The sequence below is a fragment of the Salvelinus namaycush genome, chromosome 35 (assembly GCF_016432855.1).
Source record: "Salvelinus namaycush isolate Seneca chromosome 35, SaNama_1.0, whole genome shotgun sequence".
Taxonomy (NCBI): domain Eukaryota; kingdom Metazoa; phylum Chordata; class Actinopteri; order Salmoniformes; family Salmonidae; genus Salvelinus; species Salvelinus namaycush.
The window spans coordinates 32,074,117-32,090,466 of record NC_052341.1 but is presented as its reverse complement, the minus strand read 5'-3'; the positions used below and the strand labels follow the sequence as shown (position 1 = coordinate 32,090,466).

The following is a 16,350-nucleotide window of genomic DNA, read 5'->3' as shown; positions in this document are numbered from 1 at the left end:
GACAATACTATAAGTCTACTATATGTATATATTTCCCTTTGACAACGAAAAACGTATCAATATACTTTTTATGACCGCTGGACATAAGATAGAATGGAAGATTCCCTTGAGTCTATCTTGTTTATAATAAACATTTTCACTTTGGGGATCCCTCATTGACAGGCTTTCATCTTTCAAAAAGAATTTGCCTGATAGGGTGGGGGATGGTGGTGTTGGCTCCACAGTCAATGTACTCAAAGGTGTCTTCGGACAGCTGCTCCGAGTGAGCCAAGTAGGAAATGTTCATTGTCAATCTGTGGAAGACAAAAAAGGGATATCAAGGCAGACATTTTGAAATCTTCCTCCGGAAGTGCACAGTTCTCGTGTTTCAAAATGTCCCTTTTATAGAATGATCAAGTTCAAAGGTTTGTTTTTCTGTTGTTCCTGACTACCTTTTTCCCATTATAAAAAAAGCCATCAACTTTAAATTGGGTTGGTTTATGACCTAAAAGCAAATACTATAGTTACACTGTTACTAGTTTTAAGGCCTGATTCATCTCAAATGGACATGAAACAAATGTGTGAGATTTTTGAACGTGGCTTGAAAGGGGAAATTCATCCACGTTTTGAAAAAGCTAAAACGTTCCTATTTTGGCTCCAGTAATAGTAGTGCTTGGTCTTGAAAAGCAAAATTCTGTTTTGGTCTAGATTTTGTCTTGGCCAAAGGTCTTCAAGATCACTGACAACAAGAATCGTCAGCAAAACTACCATGTACACCATTCTTAGAAGCATAAGATCTGTGTGTTTGAGTGGTTCCAAACAAGATATGTTACAATGGGAAGTCAATTGACATACTACAGCCTGGAGGTCAGAGAGGCTTAAGTGCCTTGAAGTGTTTGTGGTGTGACATATGTGTTTGTGGTTGGCCTCTTTAACATATCTTAGAATAGAGTGTGAAACTCACTGCAAATGCAAGAACAAGGTGTGAATCCTTATGGTGTTTGACTTGCAGTAATTACTGAAACAGAGGAGTTATAAAGACATTTATCAGCCGACACATTTATCACATAAGGAAAATAATATATTTTGAAAGCAAAACTAAGAGCGTACTGTAACTTTAATTCATACTGTAGGTCCTATCCAAGAGTTCATACTGTAATGTACACATATGCAGATAACACTGTATTTCCTTCCTATTTTAGAAGCAGTGATGATGGTAATGATATTGAACATATAAATGATAAATGTCATGCTTACTTCAGGCCTGCGTCCTCAATTGTTATGGGTATGACAACAGTATACTGTAGGAGATCGGAAAACTTAATTTGACTGGGAATTAAGGTCCAACGGTTTCATACGGGACCATAAACAAAGTCTCTTTGCATTACACAGTATTACAATTGTGTAATTGATTTATATGAAACAACATCAAACTCACCGCTTTCTCTGAACGTGATTTGACCGCGGTCATATTAGATATCTTGATCCTGCCCACCACTGTTTCAGCAATCAGCACTTGTATATCAAATTCCAAGAATTGAATGTCCGCAAAGTTCTCATTGGTGACGTTAAAGACATTCTGGAGGAGGAAAAACATAGTTTGGTCACACTGTCCTCATAATAAACCAAACAATGAGTGATCACCTATTGTCTATGATATATATAGTTGAAGTCGGAAGTTTATATACACCTTAGCCAAATACATTTAAAAACTCAGTTTTTCACAATTCCTGACATTTAATCCTAGTAAAAAATCTCTGTCTTAGGTCAGTTAGGATCCCCACTTCATTTTAAGAATGTGAAATGTCAGAATAATAGTAGAGAGAATGATTTATTTCAACTTTTATTTCTTTCATCACATTCCCAGTGGGTCAGAAGTTTACATACACTCAATTAGTATTTGGGAGCATTGCCTTTATGTTTAACTTGGGTCAAATGTTTCAGGTAGCCTTCCACAAGCTTCCCACAATAACTTGGGTGAATTTTGGCCCATTTCTCTTGACAGAGCTGTCAGGTTTGTAGGCCTCCTTGCTCGCACACGCTTTTTCAGTTCTGCCAACATATTTTCTATAGAATTGAGGTCAAGGCTTTGTGATGGCCACTCCAATACCTTGAGTTTGTTGTTCATAAGCCATTTTGCCACAACTTTGGAAGTATGCTTGGGGTCATTGTCCATTTGGAAGCCGCATTTGCGACCAAGCTTTAACTTCCTGACTGATGTCTTGAGATGTTGCTTCAATATATCCACATCATTTTCCTACATTAAAGACATCTATTTTGTGAAGTGCACCAGTCCCTCCTGCAGCAAAGCACTCCCACAACATGATGCTGCCACCCCCGTGCTTCACGGTTGGGATGCTGTTCTTCGGCTTGCAAGCATTCCCCTTTTTCCTCCAAACATAACAATGGTCGTTATGGCCAAACAGTTCTGTTTTTGTTTCATCAGACCAGAGGACATTTCTCCAAAAAGTACGAACTTTGTCCCCATGTGCAGTTGCAAACCGTAGTCTGGCTTTTTTATGGCGGTTTTGGAGCAGTGGCTTCTTCCTTGCTAAGCGGCCTTTCAGGTTATGTCAATATAGGACTCGTTTCACTGTGGATATAGATACTTTTGTACCTGTTTCCTCCAGCATCTTCACAAGGTCCTTTGCTGTTGTTCTGGGATTGATTTGCACTTTTCGCACCAAAGTACGTTCATCTCGAGGAGACAGAACGTGTCTCCTTCCTGAGCGGTAAGACGGCTGCATGGTCCCATGGTGTTTATACTTGCGTACTTTTGTTTGTACAGATGAACATGGTACCTTCAGGCGTTTGGAAATTGCTTCCAAGGCTGAACCAGATGTGTGGTGGTCTACAATTTGTTTTCTGAGGTCTTGGCTGATTTCTGGCATCATGAGGAAGGAAAATTATGTGGATATATTGAAGCAACATCTCAAGACATCAGTCAGGAAGTTAAAGCTTGGTCACAAATGGGTCTTCCAAATGGACAATGACCCCAAGCATACTTCCAAAGTTGTGGCAAAATGGCTTATGGACAACAAAGTCAAGGTATTGGAGTGGCCATCACAAAGCCCTGACCTCAAACCTATAGATTTTTGGGGGGCAGAACTGAAAAAGCGTGTGCTAGCAAGGAGGCCTACAAACCTGACAGCTCTGTCAAGAGAAATGGGCCAAAATTCACCCAAGTTATTGTGGGAAGCTTGTGGAAGGCTACCTGAAACATTTGACCCAAGTTAAACAATTTAAAGGCAATGCTCCCAAATACTAATTGAGTGTATGTAAACTTCTGACCCACTGGGAATGTGATGAAAGAAATAAAAGCTGAAATAAATCATTCTCTCTACTATTATTCTGACATTTCACATTCTTAAAATAAAGTGGTGACCCTAACAGATTTTTACTAGGATTAAATGTCAGGAATTGTGGAAAAACGGAGTTTAAATGTATTTGGCTAAGGTGTATGTAAACTTCCGACTTCAACTGTATATGGGAGTTCGGCACGCATATATCTCGTATTTACCGCGATTTGCATTTCAACTGTATGCGGGGTGAAGAAGACCATCACTGATTTGACGGTGACAAGGGACAGTGAGATACTCCGTGGGAAGAGGAAGAAGAGGATCAGACAGCAGATCAGGAGACACACCACCACCGATATACACACATAGAGTTTCCTTGGAAAAGAAGAATGCAGTTAAAGGTCCCGAACAAACTTCATGATTCCCATGTAAAATAGCCTTTTGAATGACTAAAATATAACGTTAATATTTGTTTTTGGATAGAAATGCTAAATATTTTACAAAAAGTAATGGTTAACTACCAGGAAGTTTGAAAAGGTAGGGTGAGTGGGCGGGAAGCTTATATTCATGAGCTTGCCTTGACTGACAGCCCTTTGAAACACCTATGTTGAGCAACTTGGATGCAGTGAGCAGTGTTGCAGTCAAATCATCTCAAGCAAATATGGTGATACATAAAGCAACTCGAGCAACATTGAAAGTGCATGAATGATGTCATTTTTTGTTGTTGATACATCTCCCGTTTGGCGTGTCTCTTATGATGCCTCCTGAATCCAAGTGTTTGACACAGGGGGAGAGGACCAGTAACTTTATTATCAAACTTTATCAATGTAAAGCAACAGTCATTTTTCATACTTTTGTCATCATGCTGTACTTTGAGCTGGTTTCATCCAAATATCATCCAATTTCATGAAAAAACGTGATTTTGACTGTTCGTGACTAGGTTTGCACATTTTGGGGAATATTCAAAAGTGGAAACTTTCCATGTGAATTAACGGGAATATATGAGAATTAACGAAAATATATGCAAATTAATATTAATACCATTTAAATATAGATGTTTTTTTGCATTGGATATATCTACCATATCATATGGAGACAGAAACATAAACCTTTTACCTTATCATAAGTAGACATAATTGCAAATGATTAAATCCTTCCAATAGAAAAAAAAAACTATTTAGTTACGAATTGAACTTTAATTAAATGAATTGGCTCTTCACATGGGAGGATTTCACTGAACAACAAAAGAAAGGGAATATTGAATGATCCCCAATGATCCATCGCATCTCCCAAAAATGTTTTCAACATACATCTGTAAAGTGATAGTCTAGAAACTAAAGCTTTGGTTGTCTTCCTCTCAGGCTTCCATGTCTTCTCCACCTCTTGAACATCAGACTCTGAGGCCTCATCCTTCACTGTCACTTTCCAACCTTGTTGAGGATAGCTCTTTGTCAGACTCAAAAAGCCTCAAATTTGCCTGGATGGCCACCAATTTTTCAACCCTTGTATTGGTCAGCCTGTTGCGTGCTTTGGTGTGTGTGTTCCCAAACAAGGACCAGTTGCACTCTGAGGCGGCTGATGTTGGTGGGATTTGGAGGATGATGGAGGCAACAAGGGAAAGAGCCTCAAACCCACAAAGTCCCTTCCACCAGGTGGTTGATGAGATATGTTGGCACAACTGCCATATTGCATCTCCATCCCAAAGCCCTTGCTTTGAAGTGTACTTCGCCAGACTGCCCAGAATCTTGCCCTCATCCAGGCCAAGGTGGCGAGACACGGTAGTGATGACACCATAGGCCTTGCCTATGCCGTTCTGTACCATCACTCATTCATAACTTTTTATGTACATATTCTTCATCCCTTTACACTTGTGTGTATAAGGTAGTTGTTGTGAAATTGTTAGGTTAGATTACTCGTTGGTTATTACTGCATTGTCAGAACTAGAAGCACAAGCATTTCGCTACACTCGCATTAACATCTGCTAACCATGTGTATGTGACAAATAAAATTAGATTTGATCTCTGCACCAGACAGGATGCTCTTGCCAGCATACTTGGGGTCCAACATGTACGCTGCGGCGTGTATGGGCTTGATGTGTTTCAGAACTGCAGTTTCCTCTGCTTGAAGCAACAGTGAAGTGGGCAGGGTAGTACGGATTTCTTCTCTTAGATCAGCAAGCAGTCTGAACATCAGACAGGATGGCATTGTCTCCCTCAATCCGTGCAATGGCTACTGCTATGTATCAGGAGTTTCAGGAAGCTTACCACTCTCTCCCAAAATACGTCAAACATGAGGATCCTCTTGATGGGGCTGTCCATATCGTAAGACTGTGATATGGCCATTTCTTGGAGAGACTCCTTCCCCTCCAGGAGACTGTCAAACATGATGACAACACCACCCCAACGGGTGTTGCTGGGCAGCTTCAATGTGGTGCTCTTATTCTTCTCATTTTGCTTGGTGAGGTAGATTGCTGCTATAACTTGATGACCCTTCACATACCTAACCATTTCCTTGGCTCTCTTGTAGAGTGTATCCATTGTTTTCAGTGCCATGATGTCCTCAAGGAGCAGATTAAATGCATGAGCAGCACAGTCAATGGGTGTGATGTGAGGGTAGGACTCCTCCACTTTTGACCAAGCAGCCTTTATGTTCGCAGCATTGTCTGTCACCAGTGCAAATACCTTCTGTGGTCCAAGGTCATTGATGACTGCCTTCAGCTCATCTGCAATGTAGAGACTGGTGTGTCCATTGTCCCTTGTGTCTGTGCTCTTGTAGAATACTGGTTGAGGGGTGGAGATGATGTAGTTAATTATTCCTTGCCCACAAACATTCAAACACCCATCAGAGATGATAGCAATACAGTCTGCTTTCTCTATGATTTGCTTGACCTTCACTTGAATTCTGTTGAACTCTGCATCCAGCAAATGAGTAGATAAAGCATGTCTGGTGGAGGGGTGTATGCTGGGCTATTGAAATCTCTTCCAATACACATTTCCTGTGAGCATCAGAGGTGAACCAGTTGCATACACAGCTCGAGCAAAACATTCATCAGCATTTCTCTGACAATGTTCCTCCATTGAGTCAAAAGAACTTCTGGTTCCAGGAGGACCATGAGCCATTGCTATCGATAAGGTGTCTTTTCCGGAAAGTTTCCGACCCTTTGCAACCCTATTTGTGACCTTTAATAACCATGAAGCGTAACACAATATGCTGATTAAACACACCAAGAATCTTGCTGTACACTGTTTCGTATGGGTAAAGCTCAAAAATCGAATCAAATCTAATTTTATTCGTCACATGAGCCGAATAAAATGCTTACTTACGAGCCCGTTAGTAACAATGCCGAGTTAAAAGATGATAAAAAGAATAACACGAGGAAAAATGGTTTATATACAGGGAGTAACACTACCATATCAATTTGCAGGGGTGCGAGATAATTGAGATAGATATGTACGTAAAAGCAGAAAATCTAATAATAAGATTAAAAAAGGAACAGAGTAGCAGCGACGTATGATGATTGTGAAAGTCTGTGTGTCTCAGAGGAGGCTGGTGGGAAGAGCTACAGATGGTCGGGCTCATTGTAATGGCTGGAAGGGAATAAATGGAATGGTATCAAACATATGGAAACAACATGTTTGACTCTGTTCCACTGGTGTGTATGTGTGTGTGGCGTCAGTACGCGTTAGGTGTGTGTCTGTATGTGTGTGTGTTTTTTTTTTTTTTTGTGAGAGTGTCAGTGTAGTGTGAGGGTAGAGTCTTGTGAGTGTGCATAGGGTCAGTGGAAAATAAGGTCAAACTCAATACAGATAGTCTGGGTAACCATTTGATTAACTATTTAGCAGTCTTATGGCTTGGGGATAGAAGCTGTCTCGGAGCCTGGTGCTCCAGTACCATTTGCCGGACGCTACATCACTGGGGCCGAGCTCCCTGCCATCCAGGACCTATACGTCAGGCAGTGTCAGAGGAAGGCCCGAAAAATCTATATCAGGCAGTGTCAGAGGAAGGCCCGTCATGCATTCTTCACGACTGTGTGTGTGGACAATGTTAAGTCCTTAATCATGTGGACACCGAGGAACTTGAAGCTCTCGACCCGCTCCACTACAGGTCTGTCATTGTGGATGTGGGAGTGCTCACCCCCCTGTTTACTGTAGTCCACGATCAGCTCTTTGGTCTTACTGACATTGAGGGAGAAGTTGTTGTCCTCTCTGACCTTCTCCCTGTAGGCTTTTTCATCGCCGTCGGTGATCAGGCCTACCAACGTTGCGTCTTCAGCAAACTTGATGATGGTGTTGGTGTCGTGCATGGCCACGCAGTCGTGGTTTAACAGGGAGTACAGGAGGGGACTAAGCGCACACCCATGAGGGGCCCCCGTGTTGAGGGTCAGCGTGGTGGTGGAGGTGCTGTTGCCTACCCTCACCACCTAGGGGAGGCCCGTCAGGAACTCCAGGATCCAGTTGCAGAGGGAGGTGTTCAACACACAGTTATGCACGCGCACACAAACACGCACACAATTAGACACTCAAAAACAGACACACACACTTACGTCCGGCTGGGCCTCAGTCTTATGTCTGAACATGGGATGACTGCCACTAGCTGATCATGTCCTATACAGAGAAGAACAAGTTATTATTTCACAGTTAGAGATACTGCTGTATTGGCATGTCAGCCTTGCTGCACAGAACAGAACAGCATTTTGATTTCATTTCACAGAGAAATGAAAGTGACTCTCCCTTCTTTTGAAACAAATGTGGGTTATGACTGCCACACGCTGATCACGTCCTATACAGAGAACAGGAAGGTGAGTTATGAATTCACAGTTAGACATACTGCTGTATTCAAATCCAATCCAAGTTTATTGGTCGCGTACACAGCTTTGCAGATGTTATAGCGGGTGCAGCGAAATGCTTAAGTTACTAGCTCCTAACAATGCAGTAAAATATCAAAGAAGTACACAAATAACACAAAATATAAATAAAGAAATGTCAGAACCAAACAACATCCCAAATAGCACTGTAACAGTAATCCAAATGCAATCTATACGTATATACAGTACACCAGATTAATTGACACAAGATATACTAAGAATTAGATGTACAGCAGTAGATACTGTATAGTATAGTGAGCTATGTCAAAAATACAGTATATAAATAAATATGTGGTGTGTATAAACAGTGTAACTAAAATGCAATGTGCAGTAGTAGAAATATTAGAATGAGCTACTGTATGTCGAAAATACAGTATTTAAATACACAGTACAAAACCCCATGGCAAAATTGAAAGAACTGCAGCAAATTAGCTTACAGACCAGTCCGCAATATAAATATATAGTATATATATATGTGAATTAAGTGTAAAGACAGATGTACAGTATGTGAATAGAAAATGTGTTTACAGCAGTAGTTGGGAGTGGCATGTCAGCCTTGCTACACAGGACACAACAGCAATTTGAGAACTGAAAGTGACTCTCACTTCTCTTAAAACAAATGTAGGTTATTAAATACAAATCTTGAATAACAACATGAAAATAATCCCAACATCAACATGTAAGTAAATCCCAGGCACAACTAAGTAGTTAGTCTGGCTGAAGTGGACCACCTACCTCTTGGAATACGCCCTACTCCCCAACAAGTCGGGCAGGTATCTCCTAGGCTGCCTGTACTGTCTCCGGTGATGGCTCCATATATTTGGGGGTGGGACTGAAGTCTTCTCTTCTCCGGTTCTTGTTCCTGAGGCATGATGGCCTCTGTATCATCATTGGAGCCACTGGAGTGTTCTAAAGGGACCATAGTCGAAACACCATCCGATCTGCTGGGAGAAATGCAAACACAACCCCCACCCCACTCTGCTCTTACAAGGTGGAATTTCCCTCTTGAAGATCAGCCATGCATTCCCTCACTTTTCTCACACGAACAAGTATGCTTGATATTGTCTAGTTCGGTATAACTCCATCTATAAGCACCTTGGTGACTCCGTTGGTGCTCTTTGTGAAACCTGAAATAATGTTGAGTTGCCCTCACACCGTAAAGTGCACCATAAACCTTCAACCTGCCTCTATAAAATAATTGTCCTGAATTAAATCTAGAGACATAGGCGGAGACAAAGACATAGGAGGCCCAAGTCCTCAACATTGCTGTAAAGACAAGACGGTTAGCATCACTGTATATTATCTCTGACTGATTGCAGACCTATGATCGACTGCTACTGGGTTAGAGAAGTTTTGTCAAGGTGAGATGTTGAGAGGAATATGTTTTTGGGGGCCACAATATTGCTACGATGTAGGCCCCGGCTATTCAACTGGCGGCCCTTGGGTCAGATTTGACCCGTTTATGAATTTAGAATGGCCCTTTGATAGTGGCGTGTATTCATGGATGCCAAGGGATGCCAGGCTCCCCCCAAAAATGTATCTTTCGTCTTTTGGTGTTTCATAATGTTCCTTTATTCCGCAAGAGGCTGAATGTATCTCACAGGAGAAAGCATTTGAGCGAGTAAAACAGCGCCCCTCTGTCTCTCTACGTGTAGGCCATCTATCTGATGCTGTCTGGTCCAAACAAGTATGACATTGTTGCAGCCCGTAGCATTGAATGCAAAGGAAGCCAGTGAGCATCTGGCCTCCCTTGACAAAAAAAGTATACAAAATTAGCCATCCAGCTTTGAGCTGTGAATGGTCCTGGTGCACACAAAAAAAGTGCCAAAGGAAGCCAGCTTGGATTTGGCATCAATCCTATCAAATCCCATTGAGAGCATACGTCATTGACAGAAAAACTTGAATTGTTGCATCTCGTGGCATTGTTTCCCTCCGGTGGCTAGCTAGCCAGCTATCTAAAATTGTCCCTTTTCTAAATCAGCCATGGTTGGAGATAGGAATTTGGACTTGTGGTTTTACTTAATTCTCCATACTGGCCAATAATTATAAAGGTGATTCTGATCCAACCATTAATTCATACATTGTTGTGCCCCTGGCCTGAGAGGATGGAAGTTCAATATGTAGCTAGCTACATGTAGAAGGCTAATGTTAACTAGCTAATGTTACCCGTGAATGGGTTAGGCTTGAGAGCAAGCATTTTAGCCAGGTAGCCTTGGACAACAAAAACTACTGTATGACAGGGGGATAGACTGTTTCGTCAGCGTGAAAGAGAGGAGGATGGCATTGGCGCTTCTCTACAAGTAGTGAGTCAACATGTTTTTCTACTTGCACAAACACACACACATAAATCAGTACCTTGTACAGCCATCATATTTAGCTTACGTTGATTGGACTAAATTGTTTTGGTATCTTTTAGTTGTCACTGTATTAGACTAAGCAGAGGTGATTTGATGACGTTGAAATGTTGAAGTTGAAATGGTGCTGGAGTAGTGGAGGCAGCTCCTGTTTTCTTTGCGACTTGCGGTTACCCTCTGTGGTTCTGAATCCACAGTTGTTTAGTGGTCCGAATGTCTGAAACAGGAACTTGCTTGACCATGCTGTCGGTCATGTAACTTTCTGTTACTGTAAATGGAATATGCTTTGTGGACTTCACTGGATAGAGGTTGCTATCCTTGCCTTCCCTGGGGATTTTACCCATGCACCACTACTGCCCTTTGATCAATTCTGAAAATAACTTTTTTTTAAGGCAAAAAGGTGCCCTCTTCAAAATTGTCCAATGGGAGAACCGGTTTTCCTGTAGTCCCGCCCATTAGCTGCTGTCACTGAAGATCACTAAACATACCAGTCACAGCAATCAGAGCTGCTAGCAGGGTACAGGGTCTGTCTGCCCGCCTATCAGCGCTTTCACCACAGATGAGATCACTACACTGCCTGATACACCATATCGAGTTTTGCGCTTGACTCAGCAGTGAGTTAAAAAAAAACTCCATGGACTCAGTTATGGCTATCATAAACTTTATCCAGTCAACGTCTAGCCTACAACATCGCTTGTTTTGTAGTCTGCTGAGCATCACCATCTACTTTTATATAATGTTGCTCATTTGCTAAGCAAGGATAATAATTCTCTCAAGAGAGCAACCTATGTGAGCTTAGTTGCTTTTCTCAAGAAAGCCAACAGATATCTAGCGAAAGTGCTTGATGAGAAGTTCGTTTAAGATGCAGTTTGTTTTTTTGTGACATCTTCAATCAATTGAATTTACTTTATTGACATGATTTGAAAAACACACTGCTTTTCAAAATGTGTTATTTTTCTCCTCTGATATGAGCCCAAACAAAACGCTACACTGCCCAACGAGATTTGATGAGTTTTGCGCCTGGATCACACCGACAGGGCTTTTGCATTTTGGTACCCCAGAATTACATTAATTTCCAATGAAACGCTGCGTTTGCCTTACAGCATTGCGTTGCAGAGGCAGTTGCAGTGCATACCTAGGTTTTATCGAACGTATGCGTCAACCTGTATGCATAGACAACTTGACAGAAATGGTAGCAGAAGGTGAATGTTGAACTTTTGTTGCAAACATCCAGATGATGCTGCGTACTATTTTGTGCAATGACACTGTCGGTGTGTTCGAAGCATAAAACACTGTTTGTCTCGCTCTGTGTGGTGCATGTGTTGGATTTATCGAACAAATGCATCAAACAGTATGTGCAGAGGTTTGACAGAAATGGTAGCAAAAGGTGAATATTCGTGATCATCTGGATATGTGTGCAACAAAAATTCAACATTCACCCTCTGCTACCATTTCTGTTAAGCTGTCTACAGCATACAGGTTGACGCATACGTTCGATAAAATCTAGGTCTGCACCACACCGAACGCACTGCAACTGCCTCTGCAACGCAATGCTGCAAGGCAAACGCAGAATGTAATTCTGGAGTACCAAAATGCACCGAACGCACTGCAACTGCCTCTGCAATGCAATGCTGCAAGGCAAACGCAGTATGTAATTCTGGTGTACCAAAATGCAATGACACTGTAGTCCCCACAGAGGTGGTGCACAGTTTGTTTATAAAGACCCGTTCTCTACTGATGTGGGGAGAGAAAAACTTCTCTGCGAAAGCTAGTCAACTGAGACATGCCATTCACACAGTGGCAGTCGGTGCCGTTTATGATTGAGGGAGGACAATGTTTATTTAATTAATTTTTTGACCAAGGCCTTATTTCTATTACAGGATATTGGATGACTGTCATTCATATTCCATTCACCCAGCTCAATGTAACATCGATAGGTTTAGGCTACTACATGATACTCTAAAGTTTCTCTACCCAGCATGAGGTTGCTACAACCCAGCCTATGTATGAAAGTTTACAACATAGGTGCACAGGTTGAGAGACATTTGAGTAATCAAGGTGACAGACATTGACATATTCAATACCACCTTGCATACTCTTGCCTGCATCTAGCTGATCTAGTGTGTAATTATTAGTCCAACAGTTACAAACGAGACTTTCAGTTGAACAAATTCAAGTGGTGCAGTGTTCTAAGACACTGCATCTCTGTGCTAAGAGGCGTCACTACAGACAACCTGGTTCGAATCCAGACTGTATCACAACCAGCTGTGATTAGGAGTCCCATAAGGCGGCACACATTTGGCCCAGCGTTGGCTGTCATTGTAAATAAGAATTTGTTCTTAATGGACTTGCCTAGTTAAATGTTTATCCCTGTTCCGTTTGCTTCCATTTAAGAAGAAAAAAAATCAACAGAATCGGCAGAATTAATACACCCCTGATCAGACTCAAACGTTCACTTTCATGGCAGCCACAAACAAACAGCATGATCACTTTGATTGTTGTATAATTACTTTTCGCATCTACGTGCTCTCCTTCTCACCTTTTCCCTTTGCTTGTGGACTTCAGTCCACAAAACATCAGCTGTCTGTGATCTGGCAAAAAATATATTTCCAAACCAAACCTTCATATCATAACCGCTACACACAACCTAGATCATTGTCACCATATTAATGTTATAAAAACTGATTGTATATTAGAGCTGTGCATGTTGTTCACAAGCGTACCTGCCCTCATTGGCTAGAATGGTTCCACCTGATCTCACCTCTACTTTAGGTGGAATGATAGAACAGCTATTGCCATGTTAAAATGTTATGGGATGCATTTTCGCCATAGTTTTTTATGGTAGCCAATTCTGGTAGACCTAAATTATGATGAAATAGCCACAGTAGACTACTTGACCACTCTAGAAACTGTAACCTGAATCTGGTATAGCTGCTGTGTTCACAGTAAATTCGGGGCTCCTGAGTGGCGCAGAGGTGTAAGGCACTGCATCTTAGTGCAAGAGACCCTGGTTCGAATCCAGGTTTTTAACTGACTTGCCTAGTTTAATAAAATATATATATTTTTTAATGCGCTGGAAGTTGACCAGAATTTTTTTTACAACGTTCGAGTTTGCGCAGCATTGCTGGTGGTATGTCTGCCCTATACATTATTTATACTTTAAAAACATTGATTTTATAGTTTTCAATTTGAATCTACGGAAAATTACAATGCATTAGTTCAGCTGACAGTGTAGAAAGTTGATATGCTTTTGCCTCTTAGCACTTACCTTATAAAATTATGTCCTGCAGGTTTTCAGTACTGCTAATTGTTGATTAGGTAAATACTCTCAGCCTATCATGTTTTATACCAGTCAAGGATTAACGAATGTTGGACACTTCTCCTACATCGCTTATATAAACTTACGAAGTGAAGTAATCACTTCCTACTTGAGGCATTTGGCAGGAGGATGTCGTTTCCGAATGTTGTATGCTGCCACTTGGTGGTAAATTACAAGCATTAACCACAACAATGTTTATCATATGCGCCTACAATTTGATTAAGACTTGGCCCGAAGCAATATATGGAAAGCAATGTATGGAAGTCGGTAGGCCAATGTCCAATTTCTAAAAACACTGAGTATAACTTATTTTAAGTAGCAAACAAGTTTGTAATACCTTAATGGCAATGTAATGCCCAGCAATTCGATGCACATCCCGTTTTTAGAAGGTAGAACATGTTGTAAAGCCATTTCAATATCATCTTTATGTATTCCCCTAACCACAGCTACAGAAGGCTATAGAAAGGAACTTAAAAAGAAAAGTCTTGGTCAATTGCAACCAAGGGATAGTTAACCCATAAAAAAAATGCCATATTGCTTTCCTTACCATGCAAGCAGTCTATGGACATGGTATGGCAGCAATCCATGCTTTGGTTTTGTTAACCTGGCCACTTTCAAACGCTAACTTTATTTGCATTTGTGGCAGAAATCCAATGCAGTCAATGGTACCAATATTAGCATTTTCATACTTCATGGCCAAATCTTCTTGTATCTAAAATGTATTGTTTAGCTCAATGAAGTCATATGAATGATGCGGACATGAAGCACACAAATGCTAATATAGGTACCATTGGAGTGTTTGTAATCATGTAGACAAGTTATTCATGGTTTACATAAAATTGTAAGTAGCCAACATCAACATGGGTAAATTGCCACAGTAGATTTGCTGTGGTAAACAAGGGAATACTTTATTTCAGTTGTAGGGAATTGTCATATTTCAATCTCTGCATAGTCTTCTCAATGAGTAGGTTTAATTTATAAGAAATATAATAGCCTGTAGTGAACAGGACAAACATGTCTTGAAAGACTTTGAGAAAGCAGAACTAAAAGTTAACACCGAAAGCTTAATGCATATTGATGGTTTAGCTGAAAAATTGTGCTTACATAATAAAATACCATCAAGCATGACAATTACCCTCTGTTCTTTGCATTTCAACTATTTTGTGCCGTGCACATTACTTAAAGTTAACCTATAAGTTCAACAAGTCATCAGACACAAAATGTACAGAAACCCATACAATAAATCCATTAAAAGCAGTGCCATTCAACAGTAGTGTAAAGTTCTTAAGTAAAAATACTTTAAAGTACTACTTAAGTATTTTTTTTGGTATCTGCACTTTACTATTTATATTTTTGACAACTTTTACTTCACTACATTTCTAAAGAAAATAATGTACTTTTTACTCCATACGGTTCCCTGTCACCCTAAAGTACTCATTACATTTTGAATGCTTAGCAGGACAGGAAAATGGTCAAATTCACACACTTATCAAGAGAACATCCCTAGTGAATCTGGCAGATTCACTAAACACAAATGCTTTGTTTGAAAATTGTCTGAGTGTTGGAGTGTGCCCCTGGCTATCTGTAATTCTTATTTATTTTTTTTAACAAGAAAATAGTGCTGGCTGGTTTGCTTAATATAAGGAATTTTAAATGATTTATACTTTTACTTTTGATACTTAAGTACATTTTAGCAATTACATTTACTTTTGGCACTTAAGTATATTTAAAAACAAGTACTTTTAGACTTTACTCAAGTAGTATTTTACTGGGTGACTTTCACTTGAGTCATTTTCTATTAAAGGTATCTTAACTTTTACTCAAGTATGACAATTGGGTACTTTTTCCATCACTGCCATTCAAACAACCATGTTGAAAATACATTTCAGCCACTAAAATAGAATTGTGCCATTTGTTTATTGGCTGATTGACAATTGCAGTGTACTTACTTACGTGCTGATTGAAATGAGACCCCTTCAGCAAGCACAGTTAATATTTTCAGCATTTCTTTCAAAAGCATGATCTTTAAACTCGGGAGGACCTGAGCCCTAGGACCATGCCTTAGGATTACCTGGCATGATGACTCCTTGCTGTCCCCAGTCCACCTGGCCGTGCTGCTGCTCCAGTTTCAACTGTTCTGCCTGCGGCTATGGAACTCTGACCTGTTCACCGGACGTGCTACCTGTCCCAGACCTGCTGTTTTCAACTCTCTAGAGACAGCAGGAGCGGTAGAGATACTCTCAATGATCGGCTATTAAAAGCCAACTGACATTTACTCCTGAGGTGCTGACTTGTTGCACCCTCGACAACTACTGTGATTATTATTTGACCATGCTGGTCATTTATGAACATCTTGGCCATGTTCTGTTATAATCTCCACCCGGCACAGCCAGAAGAGGACTGGCCACCCCTCATAGCCTGGTTCCTCTCTAGGTTTCTTCCTAGGTTTTGGCCTTTCTAGGGAGTTTTTCCTAGCCACCGTGCTTCTACACCTGCATTGCTTGCTGTTTGGGGTTTTAGGCTGGGTTTCTGTAC

The 16,350-nt window shown here is 40.8% G+C and overlaps 1 protein-coding gene across 2 annotated transcripts; it reads right to left on the bottom strand.

The window, feature by feature from the left end:
- Positions 1-14: 14 nt before the first annotated feature.
- On the bottom strand, positions 15-13,891 carry LOC120029897 (transmembrane protein 106B-like). 2 transcript variants are annotated; one of them, XM_038975206.1, is made up of 8 exons: positions 13,765-13,891; positions 8,878-9,086; positions 7,822-7,882; positions 3,500-3,653; positions 1,418-1,558; positions 1,237-1,280; positions 944-997; positions 15-293 (listed from the first exon to the last, which is right to left on the bottom strand). In XM_038975206.1, exons 2-8 carry the CDS (start codon positions 9,062-9,064, stop codon positions 167-169), a joined length of 768 nt encoding a protein of 255 aa, XP_038831134.1. In that variant the 5' UTR covers positions 9,065-9,086; positions 13,765-13,891; the 3' UTR covers positions 15-166. The 2 variants fall into 2 exon arrangements, with proteins under 2 accessions (XP_038831134.1, XP_038831133.1); XM_038975205.1 differs by having other exon boundaries at positions 8,878-9,083.
- Between the last annotated feature and the right edge of the window lie 2,459 nt (positions 13,892-16,350).

Coding starts and splice junctions, on each gene's coding strand:
- LOC120029897 (XM_038975206.1), bottom strand. CDS start 9,064: ATGGTCCCTTTAGAACACTCCAGTGGCTCCAATGATGATACAGAGGCC. Junction 1,281..1,417: donor AATCACGTTCAGAGAAAGCG/GTGAGTTTGATG, acceptor GATCTCCTACAG/TATACTGTTGTCATACCCAT. Junction 998..1,236: donor ATTGAGGACGCAGGCCTGAA/GTAAGCATGACA, acceptor CCTCTGTTTCAG/TAATTACTGCAAGTCAAACA.